The sequence below is a fragment of the Mesocricetus auratus genome, unplaced genomic scaffold, assembly GCF_017639785.1.
Source record: "Mesocricetus auratus isolate SY011 unplaced genomic scaffold, BCM_Maur_2.0 Super-Scaffold_2245, whole genome shotgun sequence".
Classification (NCBI taxonomy): domain Eukaryota; kingdom Metazoa; phylum Chordata; class Mammalia; order Rodentia; family Cricetidae; genus Mesocricetus; species Mesocricetus auratus.
Window position 1 is genome coordinate 2,463,855 of NW_024429180.1, and position 18,926 is coordinate 2,482,780.

General features: G+C 47.8%; 2 protein-coding genes across 4 annotated transcripts in view; one reads left to right on the forward strand and one right to left on the reverse strand.

Annotated features, from left to right (window-relative positions):
- Ubac2 (UBA domain containing 2) overlaps window positions 1–18,926 on the reverse strand; it is a 157,694-nt gene that overhangs the window by 61,844 nt on the left and 76,924 nt on the right. The gene's annotated exons all lie outside the window — the stretch shown is intronic.
- Window positions 288–13,178, forward strand: Gpr183 (G protein-coupled receptor 183). Of its 2 annotated transcripts, none has more exons than XM_013120113.3 (2): window positions 288–506; window positions 10,239–13,178. In XM_013120113.3, exon 2 carries the CDS (start codon window positions 10,266–10,268, stop codon window positions 11,337–11,339), a length of 1,074 nt encoding a protein of 357 aa, XP_012975567.1. In that variant the 5' UTR covers window positions 288–506; window positions 10,239–10,265; the 3' UTR covers window positions 11,340–13,178. The 2 variants fall into 2 exon arrangements, with proteins under 2 accessions (XP_012975567.1, XP_012975568.1); XM_013120114.3 differs by having other exon boundaries at window positions 288–452.

The following is an 18,926-nucleotide window of genomic DNA, read 5'->3' on the forward strand; positions in this document are numbered from 1 at the left end:
GGCAGGCAAGCAGCACACTATCTGACTTGACACTTTTTAACTCAGACTTCACATAAAATGTCAACATAAAGCCACCAGTGACTATACCCCACCTCTCTCTCTCTCTGCTTAAAGATTATTACTTCAAGAAAATTGAAGACTTAAATCTTTATGGAAAAATTTTAAAAGTTCCATAGATAACAGCGATTCTCAAAGTCCAAGGGGCTTTTGAATAGTTTTTTTTTCTTAAATCGGTATCAGAAAAAAAAAATCTCACTTCCCATTTGAAAAAAAAAGCACGCACGAATTTGTGAGGCTGACTGCTGATAGCTACGCTCAGTCACAGGACGACAGGAAAAGGGCTATAAAGGGACGCCTGCTCAGTCTCCCTTAAAGCAACATGCCCAGTTAACTGACTTCCGTCTGGGCAGACTTGGACTGCTGCAACAGAGTCCCCAGCCGCCAGCTGACATGTGAGTACCGGACACTCTTCTCTTTGAGGGATACTTTGAGAGCCCAACTTTAAGGTAAAAGTGAAAGAAAAGAATGTATTAAATAACTAACTGCTTAGATTGCTTTGGGGTTATTAGTTCAAATTAGCTACTAAGTGAGATGGAAGTAATGAATGAAACATTGTTATAAAAAATAGGGCTCATTTAAGCACTTCAATGTGAATTCAGAATACAAAGTAAACGTTGGAAAGTAACATCAGTATTTCAGGGTTCTTTAATGTAAAGGGAAAGGAACAATGTTATTAAAATAGTGTTCCTACATTTGGATATATTTTATATACAATATAACCAGTTAGTCCAATTAAAAAGCCATTACATTTGACTTCATGGCATGTATTTATATGCAGAAAAGTCTTTTTGATATCTAATATTTCTCAGAGACCCTCGGCGGTAGAATTCCTGGGGCCAGGGGCTTATTTTCTAAAGCATCAAATATAGAACAGTATTTTCTGCTTTGCAAAAATATTTTATCAGTTTATTCTCCGACCAGCAAAGATGACTGGGATCAGCCTGGGGTTTGCTGCCTCAGAAGCAAAATCCTTAGAAACACCAACTATTATTAAGTGAAAAAATAAAATCTGTGTCATTGGTTTCTATTACTAAGTGACCAGTAATGCTAAATAAGTCTCAACATTTACATTCTAGAAATTTTGAAAGAAAAAAATCACAAGATAAAAAATTTTATGTAGTGATTTGCAAAAACTTGGTTTCCAGGGTCAGAGCGGAGGTTTTACAAAAATGTCTAACAAAACATGAGCCATGAAGGAACTTCCTCTCAAGGAGAGTGAGGGGTTTTGGTTGGTGTGGTGGTGTTTCCTGCTTAAGCCTTCAATCTTTTGATGTCACCCTGAGTACAGTAGAGTGTAACAGTTACGAAAGGGCTTGGGATCAATCCTCAAACCTAGGATCCATTATTGATAACTGCTTAGCTTCAGACAAGTTGCTGAAAGTCACTGACTTTAGTGGCTTCATTCGTAAAGTGGGGAGTAATGTTCCTGCCAAGTTCTCCCAGCACCGCCTCTAATAGCAAGTGTTGGACACCGGCTCACCATGTTGGCCCTGCCCATTGACCCGACCCACAGAGGGATGAAGCCCTATCATTATTTGTGCAAACTATTTTCTTGAACTTATCTGAACATGTCTACTTTCTGTAACGGTTTATGTGAAGACTCTCTGGTACCAACGATCACACTGCGCTTTCTAGTATCTCAGAGTGTTTGTCTCTGGGGCCTGAAGGCGCTTACTGAGCCTAAAACTACTGAAGTGCATGGCTCCGCAAGCTGCCTCGCTCACATGCTCACTCTGTACGTGGGTGGCTGTGGTATTATATAAGTCCTTTTCTAAGCTTCTTCTGCCAGGCTTCCTAGAGTTATTTAGTGCCATGATCAGTCACCCAGTAGGGTAAACACTGTGACAACTGAGCTCACCCCAGGACTCCAAGGAGGCATTTACTAGAGAGTCACTGTAGGTCAGGCTGCAGCTGTCCATGATGTACACAGATGTACCCACAAAGACCAATAAATGAAGGTATCTGCAGGGAGACCCTTCTCTCTGCCACAGTTAAGAGGTGAGGTACTGGAGATGGGCAGTGTCCTGGCTGTCCTGGCTGTGCTTAGGAGACCAGGTCACACATGCAGAATTCTCTTGTGTGTGCTGGTAGCCCAAAGAGGAGAGAAAGTGTGTTGTCAGACACCCACACAGCCCTAAAAGACAGTACGAAGGTAAATCAGCACTACACAAGCTATGCTGGCTTTCAAAGCTTTGTTGCTGAAACACTGTTAAAAATAGTAAACTCGTGTGTAAAATCTTCAGTCAGTGGATGTGGTCGTATTGCTGCACTCCCAGCACTTGGGAGACAGACGCAGAATCAGGAGAGTTTGATGCTAGCCAGGAGTGCGGGAGACCCTATCCTAAAAACAAAACCAAACCCCAAATACTCAACTCTCCTTTATTCAATTTAAAACATGCTATAAATTAATGATTGCTTCATTAAAATCCACCCATCACTCTCCTCATTCTCAGACAGAAATAAGTAGGTATATGTCAAAATTTCTGAAACCCCTTCCTGTTTTGACTCGCTTTCCACCCATTGTACCCTCATCTTGGAAACAGGAACTAGGGATAACACGTCCTGTGTTGAATGTGATTTTTCTGGCGGCAAAGAGTGAGTTTAAACTTAGCAGCTACAGCTGTGACTTGAGCCATCGTGGCTTCTCCCACCCCAGCTTCATTGAGAGGCTGCAAGGCTGATAGGAGGGGCCATGACTATTCACCAGGCTCACTGCCCGTCCCTAACAGGGAAGTCTCCAGCAAGGACTAGGGCAGCTGAGATTAGGCCATTCTTTTTTATCTCTGGGGTGTAAAAACTACCACTTGCATCCCCACTCTTGCGGCCTTCACAGGAGTGTGAGACAAAACCCCAACCCCAACAACACTGTGCCTTCCTGGAGTAGGGTGGGAGGGGGCAGCAGAGGTGACGAAGCTTCCAGGGGCAGAGTTAAGGGATAAGAAAGGGAGAGAGTGTCAGGGGTACAGATTTGCAAAAAGAAGGGAAAAAAATGCCCAGGGACTGAGGACAACCAAGATGGCTAGCCACCCGGAGGAATAGAGAATAGGGAACTATGAAGAAGGAAACAGTGATGGCGAGCTTTTGTTTGTCCTCGGTCTCTAGGCCCCAGCTGAAGGGCTCGCAAGAGAAGAGGCCACCAGGTCACTGTGCAGAGTAGAGAGGAAGGACTGCAGACAGCAAGGTCACAGACAGGGAGGCAGATAAGGACTCAAACATTGTGGTGCAGGGGGGCACAGGGTGGGGTTAGGGGCTGGAGGGAGAGACCCAGTGACTGGGGAAGGACAGATTCCTACCTTGAGGGACCCTGAGCAAATGGCTGGGCTCAGCCTTCATTCACCACAGCCACAAAATAAGGAGCTTAACTTAGAGCACAAGACTCCCTTCAGCACACAAAGTGCATGCCATTCCTAGAAGCTCTCTAAACTCGGGGCAGTAATTCTAGGCACACATGCCTTCATTACAAAGGCCTTTCCACTGTCAATTTGCGATCCCTCATATAAGATCCCACAAATCCTGCCAGAGGCAAACACGGGGCACCTGCCTTCCTTTAAATTCTTACAGTGACTTGCACCTGACATCATTACCTTTAATAACTTTCATAGTCAGTACTAAAGCTGCCAAAAAGCCACACAAGGAATAGTTACTGAAAGGTGAAAGAAAACTATCTGGGTTACCTCCAACCCCCAGACGTGTAGGTGGGTGTTCAGCTACACAGCCCTCCCAGCCACCTAGCACTCCCCATCGGCTCTAACAGGCAACTAACAGTCAGTGGCCCTCTGCAGACCTCCTGAAGGCTGGACGTGGGCAGACTATGTCATAGGCGCAGCATCAGTGTCACAGAGCTGATCGCCCTGGCCCCTTGACTCATCACACTTAAAAAGCCAGAGAGAGTGAGCTCCCTTCAAACAGGCTGACCATGCTCAACTCTACCCTGAATACACTCAATGCGTCCTGTTCAGTTTGGGGGAAGGATACAGCCGTCAACAGACAGAGACACAGCATTGGGTCGGGATTCAAAAATGACTGCACAGTAAAGAGATCACTCAGTAGCAGATTTACTCAGCTAGGTCACTGCGGTATGTCCTGATTATGACCAGCTCATGGGGATGGACGACCAGACCAACGGAATCCGGCATCCCTTCTGCAAGCTGGACTTAACACTTGCCACCTGCCCATTTACAGGCGAGCTGCCCTGGCAGCAGCTGTTCAGCCACCTGAAAGGGGAACAAAGGCTGACCTCGGTGCTCCAGGTGTTGACACGGGCTATACTCAGATGTCCCTGCCTACATAAGGTCAAAGAAGCCTTGACAAATGCAAATGCAGTTAGGTGATCAGAGAAAGCGTAAGGAGTGATGTCCTCCTTCCAGGGAGCAAGTCTGCCATCGAGGGCATTGTAACAGCCTCAGCTACTGGCTGCTGTTTTCTCTGTTCCCTTAGAGGAAGATGTCCTCCTGTCCTCACACCCCCTCCTTGTGTCTCCCACTTCCTCCTTTTCCACTCATTTTATCTCCCCCAACTCTAAGCATATATTTTTTTTTACACCTCACAACCTCATCTTTCTTCAGGAAAATAGCTAAAAGCATGCCAACAAAACCAGGGGAGGAGCTGGATCATGTGTGACTTGACAATACACACAGCTGTGATCTCTGCCTGTGCCTCCAGACACTCTGGTTGTTTTTCACTGCCTGACTCCCTCTTTGGCACACACGCAAGCAAAGTCATCCCTCTGCCCAAAGTCTCGGTGCAACCCCGTCTTCCCAAGGTTAACATGAAAGCTCAAAACGATGTCAGAGCCAAAGTAACAAGGCACCCCCACTTTGGTCCAAGGCACTGACAATTCTCAGAATAAGCATAGGAGATGATGGTGACATTTCAACAATCCAAAAGCCCAAGGCTATTAATTTAATGTGAACCAAATCTTTGACTACGGTGAAGGTTTTGCTATGTTTCTGTCATGGGTAAATACTAAAAAAGAGCCCTCTAATTATCCAAGCAAATGAATTTGGATAGCAGAAGTCTATGTGGCCTCTGAAAATTCACAAATGCCTTCATGTTGGCCCTCAGAGTAAATGTTTCCTGAGTACAATTTATATCAGAGCTTAGGCAATTTTCTTAAACACTAATAAGTGAGTTTTAGGGGGACCATTCGCTAGGGGAAAAAACCCTGTCATTTCATGTCAACATATCTGGTTATGCAAAGATGAAATGATAATATCTCAAGAAATGTCAGCAACTCTATAGGCAAGGAAATAAATTTTACAAACGCACAGACACACAGACACACACACACACACACAGACACACAGACACACACACACACACACTATGGAAGGTGATCTGCTGAAGAAGAAACTGTGTGTGACATACATTAGAGTAACAGCAAAACTAAAGGACCAAATGCTATGTTACAGAGACAGAGCAAACTGCCTCTGCTGCTTAGCAAGAAAATAAGACAGACAAGATGACTTCCAGGGGTCCATCTCCAGGAGGAGTGCAAGTTTGGGAGGGAGACATGCCCTTTTGTCCTTTTCACACTTCTAACAGACTGCTCTCAGCATTTGGGTTTTGTCTACATACACTAGGTCCTGGGAACGTAAGAACGATACCCGCCCCCTTTTGTTTCTATTAGAGGGTGAATAATGTGGGGAATGCCCTGTTCCTCAGGAGGGTCAACACTCAAGGAAAATTCCATTCTATGCAGCTTAGTTACTGTCTATGCCCTGGGGGAAAGATGTCAGCATCTTGATTCCTGTCCTTTAGTATGTGGGAGGTGGAGTCAAGTGTGTAATTCATCAAAAGCATTGCACTGAACTGTAATTCTTATAAATATTAGTGCTCTAAAGGAAACAGATTTAGGACACATTCTGTGGGCCTTCCCCATGTACTACAGTGACAAGTCATAGTACTTTCAGGTCTCTCTCTCTCTCTCTCTCTCTCTCACACACACACACACACAGGTTTATATATGTGTGTGTGTATGTATATATATATACATATATATGTATTCCAAACATGTCAGAAGCTGTTGCCTAATAATAATTACAATTAAAAATAAGTAAAGTGCATTAAAATGCAAGTTATACTTTGAATGATTAAAAGAGAATTTGGGACTGATGCAGGCATACTGAATACAACAACAACCAGGGCACATGGAATTCATGGCAAGTATAGCAGTCAATGCTGAGTCGGGACTGGAGATGCCAGGGGCAGCGAGACACTGCACATCTGCCCTTCCGTTCTGGACCCCCTGATACAGAAAAGGTGTCACCCTGCCTTCCCAGGACCTATCGTGTGTAGACTAAAACCACGAAAAGTGGTGTCTGCTAGCCTAAGCCTCACAGGAGCAGCCCAGAAGATGATCAAAGAGGGGAACAAGTTCTAACTCTGACGGGACACAAAAAAATTGAGATTTGTTGGCCTGAGAATTGGATAACAGCAGCCAAGGACACAAAAGGACTCTCTCTCCTCAAGGAGGAGATGATAAAGTCTCCTAAAATTACAGCATTGAGAACACAGAGAAGAACGTATTGAGGATTGAGGATAATTGCAAGGTAGCAATTACCTTGTGGGTTCAATCCCCAGGCGTTACAAAGTATCCAAAATGAACACATTTACTAGTCATCCCCATCCCTTACCTAGGCGGCTTTCTGTCCTATGCTGTCTACATGTCCATACTCTAAAAGTGTTGTCTCTGGCTGGCTCAGGGCTGACAGTGGTCAGCTACGACGCCCCGGCCCCGCACGGCCTTGCCTCTTAGGGGGAAGTGGACCGCGTGTGTCATGCTGCTGTCTGAACTCGGAAACCACAATATCTCAGTTCTTTGAGGGCTGGGGAGACAGCCACCTCTACAAGGGACTGGACAGAGGACCACGGAGCAGGGCCCAGCGTGGCCTTTAACTTCCTAGGCCCATATGCAGTCTTGCCAGACACAGTTTAAAGGTGGGCAGGCATAGTTAAGTCTGAAGAGAGTCGGGGGGACCAGGTTCTTTAATCCCTTCTTCCTCCAGTTGAATTAATCATTACCTTACTTCAGCCAGTCCACTTTCAGTCCAAAGTTAGGCTTTAGGGATACAAATCCCCACGCCACCCATACAGTGTGGTTCACTGGCGTGTGTGATATCCAAGCAGGCATCTCTGTCCACGTGTGTGCCTGTGTGCACACGTGCGTTTGTGTTCACATTCTGCAGCATGGCTGAACCATAAAGCACTCTACAAGTCCCTTACTGAAAGAGTGGGAGCGGCTCGCCCGTTCCTGTATCTGAGTCAGCGCTGAGCTGGATGCTCCCCCATCTGAGCTGCTTTGAAACCACTCCCATTTTTAGCTGTAGGAGACGCTACGACACATCTAAGATTCACCTGGGAGTCGCTAAAAGCTCTCGTGTGTTGGGGTGGCTCTCCTAATCTTTGCAGTAGTGGTTAACATGGAGATTCTGCGACTCCATGCACATTGTTCCCCTTTATAATCTATTTTAAGGTCGGATTCCATGAACTTGCTTTGGAAAAAAAAACACCCTTGAAAATGGTAGGTGAAATTTTCAGGGGGAGAAATTCTCACAGAATTTAGAAAAACAATTGTCAGAGTTGTTGGTGCCCTCTCCTCAGAGACAAGCCCTGTCAAGCCACACTCTCCTGGTGTCTAGCCTGGCTTCCTGAACACAACAGAGACAGGCCTTCCTAGTCTTCCTACATAAGTGAGTGGTTTCCTGCCTTTATATTCCTTTCACTTCCAAGGTGAGAGAGAGCCTCTGCATTTTTACTCCTACACAAACCATGACGCCCGTATTTGTCTTTGTTTACACTGTGTTGGATTTCACTGTTTGCACGGTTGTCTTTTTATTTACTTCTGATTTTGCTGGACCAATTCAGTCTTTTGCCTTCTCAAGCTGTACGGCTGACATCTATTTTCAATCTTTCTTTTTTATTTCATTTTAAGCATCTCAAAAATTTCCAGTGCAGTGTTTCCTTTAATTCAAAGGTTTCCATTTCCAAACTCGTTCTTCATTGGTTTCCCATTGGTCTCTACCTTTGCTGTGTTACAGTTAGACTGTGTAAACTGCTCAGTAACGACTTTCTGGGTGTCCTGAGCCTCCCCTGGTGACCTAGTATATGGCTGAGTTTGAGACGTGCTCGTGTCTTCCATACATAGTCTACCAACGTTAAATCTTCAAGGCCTCTCATTTTCTTCTCCGGGATATTCAGATACACAGGATTGCCCATTATGATGGTGGACTTGTTAATTTTTCCTTAAACTACATCAAATTTTGACAGCTCAGGCACATTTCGTAATTACTTTTATATCCTTTGTGGAAAACTCTGTTTTCTTGTTTGCTTTTGAGACAGGGTCTCTCTCTGTGTTGGCTGTCCTGGAACTCACTCTGTACCCCACCCCACCCCAGGCTGGCCTCGAACTCACAGAGATCAGCCTGCCTCTGCCTCCCCAGTGCTGGGATCAAAGGTGTGGGCTATATTCCTATGAGTACCGAAGCTGCCTTGAGTTTCCTTTCTTTCTGATGTTCTGATCGAAGCCCACCCTGTCCTCGGTGCGGGGAAGGGGGGATTGGATGGTATCTGTCCCCCCTCCCTTCCCCCCCCCCCCCCGCGGCTTTATTCTGAACCTTTCCATCCGCTAACATTCGTTAGGACTTTCTAATTTCCGCCCTCATTCTCTCCTCTCGTCTATCAGTTTCCTTTCTGGTCTCTGGGAGACGAGATGTTTCGTCTCGCCTTGCTCGGTTTTGCTTTAGGTTTTATTTGTAGCCTGTTGATGCCACACGCCACAGCAGAGCCCGGGGCCAGTAGACACCCCTCTTCCCAGGCTGGCAGTGGGGGGAACAGAGAGGCCCGACCCAGCCCAGCAAGCAGCCAGCGTAGTGGAGCCAGGACCCTCAGTCGGTCTTGACAGAGGACTTCTCCTTTGAAACACAGCAGCCAGAGGGGCATGCCGAAGGCTCCCTTAATACTGGTGACTGCCACGTGATTTTTTTTCCCCTCTAAAATATAATCACAGAACTTACTGCTCAGTTTTCCCACCTTTACTGCAACTCGTTCTTCTATAGGGAATTTTACTGCCAGAATGCTTAGATTTCCAATTTGGGACTTGAAATTTGTCTTAGCTTTATCTATGACCGAGGGGAAAAAAATTAAACAACTCAAATGTGCGCTGAAGAAGTAGCTACCTAAACCGTGCCTTCGCACATTGTACTGAAGAACACTGAATGAACACTTTGGGAAACCGTGGAGTTAACTGTCAGATGCCTCATAAAAACCCAGACATGGAAAAACAGGTGACTGCACTGCCGTGGAGATTCATTTACTACTAAGGCAAGACACAAAACGTCACATCATGTTATCTTACTGTTATTTAACACCTACTGTACGCCCAGTTTAAAATTTCTTATCTGAAGCTGCTTGAGTCCCCGGGCCCCACACACCCCCAACAACTGCACACACGAAGGCAAGAGAGTAACTACTGCCGAGCTGCTCCGACGGCCCCTTTAAACTTGACTCTTTTTTCTTTTTCATTTTGAGACAGGGTCTCACTGAGACGTCCCAGCTGCCCTCAAACCTGTCTCCAGAGTAGCTGGCATCACAGTTACGCACCACTACATTCATCCTCTTTTTTTCATTTTAGTTAAGAGTACTATTTCTTTCTCATTTTTTTGTTCTTAAGAAAGAGTAACTTTCAGTTCCTAACAGAGCCCAAGATTATTTCTCATGCTCTTTGGGCTCACACACAAATCAGAAACTGCGGTGAGTTCATACTTCACGGCGTGTGTCACTGATTTCATTTCCTGGTAGTGATACGCATTTTGGAAGGAAAAAAAAAAAAGAAGCTCAACCTAAATTCAACTTAAAAGCCAAGTTTAATGCCTGTCTAAACTGTAGGGTACTTTACATGATTTTATTCTTAACCACACAATGATTCAGAAAAGGGGGGATTTCTGCCTAAAGTCGGTGAACTTCTCGTCGCCAAAATGCAGCTGACCTATTTAAGATGGTTCTGACTCCTTTGCCGGGGTTCTGACAAAGCCACTAACTGTGAAAGCAAACACATAAATTTTTTCCCTCAGTTTATTCCAGTTGAGATTTACATGCTGAAAAATTTAAAGTAGATGTATAAACGACTAGCTGAGTTTAAATAGTTTTACCTAAACAGTCCCTACCTGCTTTCTTCCTAGCGACTCTGACCCCTGCTGGACGCAGAGATGGCTGGCAATTTTACTACGGCACTGGCCGCTTCTCGGGGCAACAGCTGTGACCTGTATGCCCACCACGGCACAGCCAGGGTACTGATGCCTCTGCACTACTGCCTGGTCTTCGTCGTCGGTCTGCTGGGAAACCTGCTGGCCTTGGTCGTCATTGTTCAAAACAGAAAGAAAATCAACTCAACCACTCTCTACTCAATGAACTTGGTGATCTCTGACATCCTGTTTACCACCGCTTTACCCACACGGATAGCCTATTATGCGCTAGGCTTTGACTGGAGGGTCGGTGATGCCCTGTGCAGGGTAACTGCCCTGCTGTTCTACATCAACACGTACGCAGGCGTGAACTTCATGACCTGCCTGAGCATAGACCGCTTCTTTGCCGTGGTGCACCCTCTGCGCTACAACAAGATTAAAAGGGTCGAATACGCAAAGGGTGTCTGCCTGTCTGTCTGGATTCTAGTGTTCGCGCAAACCCTGCCTCTGCTCATCACACCCATGTCAAAGCAGGAGGCTGGCAGGACCACTTGCATGGAGTACCCAAACTTCGAAGAGACGCCTTCCCTCCCCTGGATTCTGCTCGGAGGGTGCCTGCTGGGCTACGTGCTGCCTCTCATAGTCATCCTCATCTGCTACTCTCAAATCTGCTGCAAGCTCTTTAAGACGGCCAGGCAAAACCCGCTGGCTGAGAAATCTGGGGCAAACAGGAAAGCTCTCAACACAATCGTCTTCATCATCGTCGTGTTCATTCTCTGTTTCACACCTTACCACATATCAATCATCCAGCACATGATTAAGAAGCTCTGTTCCCCCGGTGCCCTGGCGTGCGCCCCGAGGTACTCCTTCCAGATCTCTCTGCACTTCACGGTGTGCCTCATGAACTTTAACTGCTGCATGGACCCTTTCATATACTTCTTTACATGTAAAGGGTACAAGAGGAAGGTCATGAAGATGCTGAAACGTCAGGTCAGCGTGTCCGTCTCCAGTGCGGTGAGGTCGGCCCCTGAAGAAAACTCACGAGAAATGACGGAGTCGCAGATGATGATCCACTCCAAGGCTTCCAATGGAAGGTAAGGGGTAACGGTACGCTGGACTCCACAGCACGGCGACCCGCGTGGGGGCTCTGCAGGCCGGCTGTTCGGTTCCCAACGAGGATTCCTCTCAGCTGCCCCCTCTCGGCACGGCAGCCTGCTGCCACCCCCCCACCAACCGGCGCATGGAGGTCCAGACCAGCTCGAGAGAACGGCAAAAGCAAGTTCTACTTCGTAAACGAAAATACTGTGTATATAAAGGAAGGCTATCATAGTAAGTCTCGATTGTAAAAAACCGTTGTTCTGTGTTCCTAAGAACACAGACATTACCATTTCTGCCAATAGTTTGGCAAAAGACGAAAGGCTGATTCCACTATACATTACCAGTGTAAAAAAAAAAAAAAACAATGTTAAAACTGTAATATAGGGAACACATTTCTTAATTTAAACCTCTTTCAAACTTTAGATCTCACCTCCCTAGTTTTTATCTGTTTGTTTTGTTCTGAGGCAACTGTTTGAAGGGATATTTTGTGGGATTAAAAAAAAGACGGGATGTAGCGAAAGTGTCAGTAGGCTACTGCCCACTGCCAGAAGTGGCGGGTGCAACTGACAACAGGTGGGTCTGAGGAGCAGCAAGCATGGTGATGGCCGAATGACTGGAAACATCAAGTTCTTCCCCCAACAGCCAGGACAGACTTGCGGCCCACTGCTCAGAAAGAAGCGTGTCTGCACGCTAATCTCCTTTTAGGATGGAAAAAATGCACACACGCTTTGTTTTCCTTGGGTCTCTAGGGGTTGTTTTTATTTTTTTATTTTTGGAAACTGGTAGTATATGACATCTATATACTTGTAGATTAGGTTATAAAAAGTGGGGGCAGTGATGATTATTACATCTATAATTGCCATACTTGCCTAAATATGTCAGGAAGTAAAAGGCATATTTTATAAATTAAGAGGGTTTTTTTGTTTTGTTTTGTTTCTTGGCTCTAGAGACAGGGTTTCTGGCTGTCCTGGAACTCACTTTGTAGACCAGGCTGGACTTGAACTCAGAGATCTGCCTGTCTTTACCTCCCCAAGTATGGGATTAAAGGCGTGTGCCACCACTGCCTGGCTAGTTTTTTTTTTCCTTTTTAATTTATTACGTGTAAAGATGTTTTGCCTGCATGTAAATCACTGTACCATGTGTGAGCAGTGCCTGCAGGGGCCAGAAGAAGGTGTCAGATCCCCTGGGACTGGGGTTGTAGACGGTTGTGAGTCACCATGGAAGTGTTGTAAATTGAACGTGGTCCCTCTGGAAGGGCAGTCTCTGCTCTTAACCACTGAGCCATCTCTACAAAACCCTTTTCCTTTTTTGAGACTGTGTCAAACCGGGTGTTGGTGGCCCATGCCTTTAATCCCAGCATTCAGGAGGCAGAGGCAGGTGGATCTCTGTGAGTTCGAGGCTAGCATGGCCTACAGAGCGAGTTCCAGGACATCCTTCAAAACAGTGCAGAGAAACCACTGTGTCAGTCTAGCTGGCCTGGGATTCTCTATGTAGCCAGGCTAGTCTTGGACTGGTGTCTGACCCTCCTGTCTCTGCCTCCCTAGTGCTGGGACCATGGTGTCACAATATCTATCCCACTGGGATTCTTTGTAACATTATACACCTGCTCACAGGGCTTCCTTAAAGTAGGCAGCACAGCCTTCCTATATACTGTCTGTCTGATCAAACTCGGTTTCCTCTAACCCTGAAATTCCCCCAGCACAGTATCTCAGCTGATAATGATACCAATTTAGATAACAGGAAAGAAATAAAACACTATACAGTGAGTCACAATTTCAATTTTTATTGTGGTGTATGCCCTGGAAATACTTTATTTTAATAAAATTAACTTGTTTTGTCTTTTGTGACAGAGGCTTATTACACAGCCCAGGCTGGCCCTGAACTCGTTATGCATCCCAGGCAGGCCTTCGGTAACTAAAGCCCTTCCTCGGGCACACATGTGTAACCCCAACACTTGGGCGGCTGAGGCGGGCTGACTGCTGACAGCCAGAACCTAGCCTGTACTAGGGTTACGTACATAGTGCAGCAAGCCCCTGCTTCCAAAGGAAAATAAAACTGCTGGTGTTAGCCTCCCGAATGCTGAGATTACAGCTCGGGAAATTAATTTTAACCATCACTGCCATAACTATATTGAGTACAGTTAAAGTACAAATTAGGTTAATTTCACAGAGCCATCCAGTCTTAAAGCCGCTGACAACAGAGGGCTGGTCTGGCGGAGGCGGGTGGAAGTCTGGGTCTTGGTTCCCTTCCTTGTTGCCCCATCTATGGGCTTCCCAGGTGAGGGTGGAGAGAACAAAACACTGCATCTCGTCAGGTGTGGCTAAGCCAGATCTCTAGAGAGAAACCACTAGTAAAAACCAGACGCAGCCTTCTTACTCTCCCAGCCCTTAAGGCAAGCTAGTCCTATGACCGCACTGGAGCACACCCAGGTCATCACGCACAGGGCCAGTGGGCTGCCTCACAACTGATCCCAGCAGGCTGCTAATCAGGCCAGGACGTGTGTACTGGGACGGTTTACGCGGGTGCCACGTGCTCTGTCACCAGTTAAACTGCCACCTTCTCCCCCCACCTCACCACAGAGAAGGGACTCAATCTTGTCTCCTACAGCACACTGGTAAAATGGTGACCAGGAGGCCTGGCTTCAACTCTGCGTGGCTTTAAGCCTACGGGCACCGGCTCTCCATGCCAAGGCTGCCGGTGCTCTTTCCAGCCGCCAGAGCCTCCCTTTTTCTTCCTGGCATTTTACCAGCAAGCCGACTTGCCGCTTAAGGGTGGTGCTGGATAACTTTTGCGCTCCGTGACGACAAAGGATGTGGCCTACCTGGCCGCCCGCCACGCCTGGGTATTCGCTGCATGGAGATGGCAAACCCGTGAGGGGGAGTGGGCAGCTACTTGGATAATCTCACTCCTCTTTTGTGACCTCATTTTTATTTCTGAAGAGGTCATTCAGCTAATTTAAAAGTTCTCAAAGCTATTCAGCTTAAGATCTGTTAAATGTGGGGCTAGGGAGATGAATCAGTGGTTAAGAGCACACTGGCTGTGCTCCAGAGGACCCAGGTTCAATTCCCAGCACCCACACGGAGGCTTACAACCTTCTTTAACTCCAGTCCCAGAGAACCTGATGACATCTTCTGGGCCCCTGGGGCACCAGGCGCATACAAAGTGCACAGACACACCCACCTTAACTTAGACCTTAAAATTTTGGTAACGTCTCAGCCTGCCCTGATTTGTTGTTCCCCGCAGAGCTAAGAGCATCTGCTCATCAAATATTCTGGTGAAGAATGAGGAATGGAAAACTCACAGATGAGAAGTGTGGAGAGGGGAGGGGAGAGGAGGGAGGGGGAAGGAGGGGGACGGAGAGGGAGGGAAAGGGAGGGAGGGAGGGAGGGGGAGGGAAAGGGAGGGAGCGGGACGGAGGGGGAGGGAGGGACAGGCCCAGCCTTGTGCGCACAGGGCCACACGAGCTTCTCCTAGAACTGCTAACAATGGGAGCTCCGTACAAGCTTAGAAATGACTGAAACCCCACAGCCATTCATTTAAATCATAGACTAGCAGTGGACACTTTTCCTCTTTTACCACACACCACGTCCCCAAGCATTTAGTGACACCTGCGCAGCTGCTGTGTGTGTAAACTCCTCAGCTGCTGTGTATGTAAACTCCTCACTGTGTGGATGAGGAGACCAGGCGCCAAGGGCGCATGGAGGACAGAGCCGGGATTTGGGCTCAACCTTACATCTCTGCACGGCAGCCTGGCTGGAAGCAATCCACCCACCGCCTACTGAACACGCTCACCGGGAACCACTCCAGTCCTCTCTCGGTAGGACCCGGGCTTCCCCCCTCCCGAGGCTTTCTGTGCTGAGGACCGAGTTCCTCCACGCCTCACAACAGCCTGCAGTTTCTCTGCAGAGTCCACCTCTGCTGACCTCACCCACCCTCCTCCACCCAGGGGGAGCTGACGCGGTGAGGAGACCCTTGCTGGAGCTTTCTCCTCGTAGGCTCCTCGGCTCATCTCTCGTGGTCCCACGTCACACCCAGGCGCAGCGGGCTGGCGGCTGCACACCTACATTACCCCTGCCTCTTCTACCTCAGTCTCAGCCGGAGTCGGAGACTGCATTTCTGTAGGCTGTCACCGAGAAAACCAGCCGTCTGCACTAACAGCCATGTACACTAACAGCCATCCAGACCACCAACTACTACGCAGCATATTGTTCAAAGACCTTTGCTCCTTCAAGCTCCACGCTCGTTCTGTGGGGACTGGAGTGAATGTGTGTGTGTGTGTGTGTGTGAGTGTGTGTGTGTATGTGTGAATGTGTGTGAGTGAAAATGGGGGCCCCAAGCACATTAGGCAAGTCTTCTACCACTGAGCTCTACACCCTAAGGTTCTACTTACTGCTTAACACCCCTGACCTCCCCACTACAGAACTAACCCTGCCCGAGGGAGTGGGGAACAAGTGCCCAAAGCCTCAGTCAGTAGGGAGCAGGCTCTGAGCTCTGGGCCTCACTTTTAATCACCTCACTTTCCCCATTAACAGACAGACATGTCCTCAGAGAGCCTTGAAGGAGACTCCGCCAGTGTCTCTGCACGTGTGCCCTGTGGGGTGTGTGTGTGAGTTCGTGAGTGTGTGTGTGTGTGTGTGTGTGTGTGCGCACGCATGCGTGCGCGCATGTGTGTGAGACTAGTGCTGGCCCACAAGCCGGGGGAAGCAACATGTCACTCCTGGCTTTGTGTGTGAGAGAAGAGTGAGGCACGCTCTGGCAGTATGTCCCTCTTGCCGCAGAGAGGCCTCTGAGTGCGACAGGACCCTACTCGGGCCCCACCTACTTGTGCCGTACAGACACAAGAAATCCACATGTGCACCTAAGCCCCGGGATTCCAGGTCCGTTTGCAACAGCAACACGAGCTAGCCTAGTGTGATTAATTCGGTGCTTAACCTGCTTGGACGCCGGCACACACAAGGACAGCAATGCGTGGCCACTATCTAGTTCTGGGGTACAAACGCGCTCTCTCCTTCACCTCACCTCCACGGGTCACTAATTCCGTGGAGAAGTCCCCCATCACATCAAAGTCCGAGTTCCCCTCCCACATTCCCAAGTCCTTCCAACCTAATTGCCCTCTGCTGCTCAGGATGTACCTCCTGAATCAACGAGGCTGCTGCTGCCTCAGGGGTATGTCTGGCTGTGTTTACTGTCCGGCTTCCTCCACTCACTGTTAAATTCTGACATCCCGGCCATTAACTCTTCCTCTAACTCTTGTGTGACAGCTCCAAATCACCCACCTTTCTTTCTTTAGCATATTCTATTTAACTTTCATAGGCTATGTCACATGGTTGGAATTTCATGCACAATATTTTAAACCATCACGCCAGCCCTGGGACCCTAAAGCTTCAAGTCTAGCTGGCTCCGAGCCAGACCTTTCCAACTCTGTCCAGTACTGAGCCTTTCCTGATCTCAGTCTCCTTGTCAGTGAATGAGAGACGGCTAACGCGTAAGTCTGTCCGGCCATCATTGCCTACGAACGACCATTAGTTCGTCCTTGTAACCTTCAGCTAAAACATTAGAGCTTGCTGCGGCTAAGGCGCTGATCTTTGCTGCTCTGTGTTCTGGGAGGTTCTGAGCAGAGCCCCCTGAACGCAGACAGCGCTCACAAGCCACTGTAGCTATCTGCTTTGCGTAATCAAAGCCTGGTGGACAGGAGGCTTAGATCACCACGGGCCATAATGCCTCCGGCAGCAACAGGTAAGTGAAACATGCTTTGCGCTCAACTGACAATGGTGTCAAACACACCGGATGAGAAGCCAGGACGACAAATTAGGGTCCTTTTCCCTTTCTGCTGACAGTGTGAGAAAGAAGACAACGCCAGCTTCTCCGCTTCCTTCCACGCACGCAAAGGGACACGGTGCTTACACGGTATTTATTTCTGACAGCACAGATTCAAGCTTGGCCAGTCTCTGCAGACAGTGGTTGTCAGGAAGTAGAGGACAATGTGACAGGAAACACAAGGCACTGTTTAGCTCGATTCCAACTGTCTGTTTCCCCCAGGACTCGGGAGCCCCTCTCTTCACTGGCACACCCGTGGGCCACCGCTTTTTAGACGTCCTGGTCTTTTCTTGTTGGCAACACCATCTCAAAGTCTTGCTACGAAAACAACCTGTAAGCCACTCTGGGCCCCGTTTCTTTCTGTCCCACATGGGAACTACTACAATCAGTTCAAAACAAAAACTCACGTACTATTTGACTGGCTTCTCATTTTTCCGTTTCCTCGGAGAGTGCGAGATTTATTTCTGGCTTCTGTACTTGCAAGAATGACTTTTCCCATGAGAGAGAGGAGGGGGGGGGGAGGGAGAGAGGGAGAGAGAGAGAGAGGAGAGAGAGAGAGAGAGAGAGAGAGAGAGAGAGAGAGAGAGAGAGAGAGAGAGAGAGAGAGAGAGAGAGAGAGAGAGAGAGAAGAGAGAGAGAGAGAGAAGAGAGAGAGAGAGAGAGAGAGAGAGAGAGAGAGAGAGAGAGAGAGAGAGAGAGAGAGAGAGAGAGAGAGAGAGAGAGAGAGAGAGAGAGAGAGAGAGAGAGAGAGAGAGAGAGAGAGAAGTCTATCAAAATGAAACTGCAGACTACAAAAGACTAGGATCTTCTAAAAGTAGCATTCTCGTGTGTTCGTGAGAACAGCACCACAGACCTGTCCCTCAGTCCTGGAGTGCCCATAGGTGGGCTTTAAAGGCAGGGGAAAAAAGTCTCTGTCATAAGACATGCTGCCCATCTCTCTCCCTCAGTGGGGATGCTAGGGAAGGCCATGGACTGGATGCAACTGTCTTTGCCTGGAGCGCAGCCGTGAAAAGGAAGAGTCGGCTAGACCCACAGACCTGACATGAGACACGAAACTGCAGCAGTCCTCAGCCTTTCTCAGATCCCTCAGAGACACAACACAGGACTATCTATCCCTGCGCCTATCCACTCGGTGTCCGGAGACTCCCAGACTGGTAGACCAGATGCACACACATGGTTAAGAGACACTGTAGGCCTTGGTATGCAGAATTTAGGAAGTAAATACAGGAAAAAAATGAGACAGTTTCTCATTATGTATTATCAAATTATTGGAAGCTGTGTGTTTGACATTTTCTGCAATAAAATTCTAACCATGCTAAGGATAGTCTCTAACACTTCCCCACAGTTTTGTTACAGCAAGAATGGAAGCTGGGGGCTGGAGAGATGGCTCAGAGGTTAAGAGCACTGGCTGCTCTTCCAGAGGTCCTGAGTTCAATTCCCAGCAACCACACGGTGGCTCACAACCATCTGTAATGAGATCTGGCGCCCTCTTCTGGCCTGCAGAGACACATCACTGCATACATAAAAAATGAGTGAAAATCTCAGAGTCAAAAGAGTGGGAGCTGAAACTCGAGGACAGCTGAAAATGGAAGGGGGGGGGAAGCAGAGAGGGAAGGGGTTTAAACATCACTGAACGCCAGCAACACAGACCACAAGGGAAAGAATACACAGTGCCCCATTAATTCCCAGGTCACACGTGAGGGCAGGCTCAACAGACCTTCCCAAAGTCCTAACTGGGACAAAGTCACCAACAAAGGACAGGTTACACCA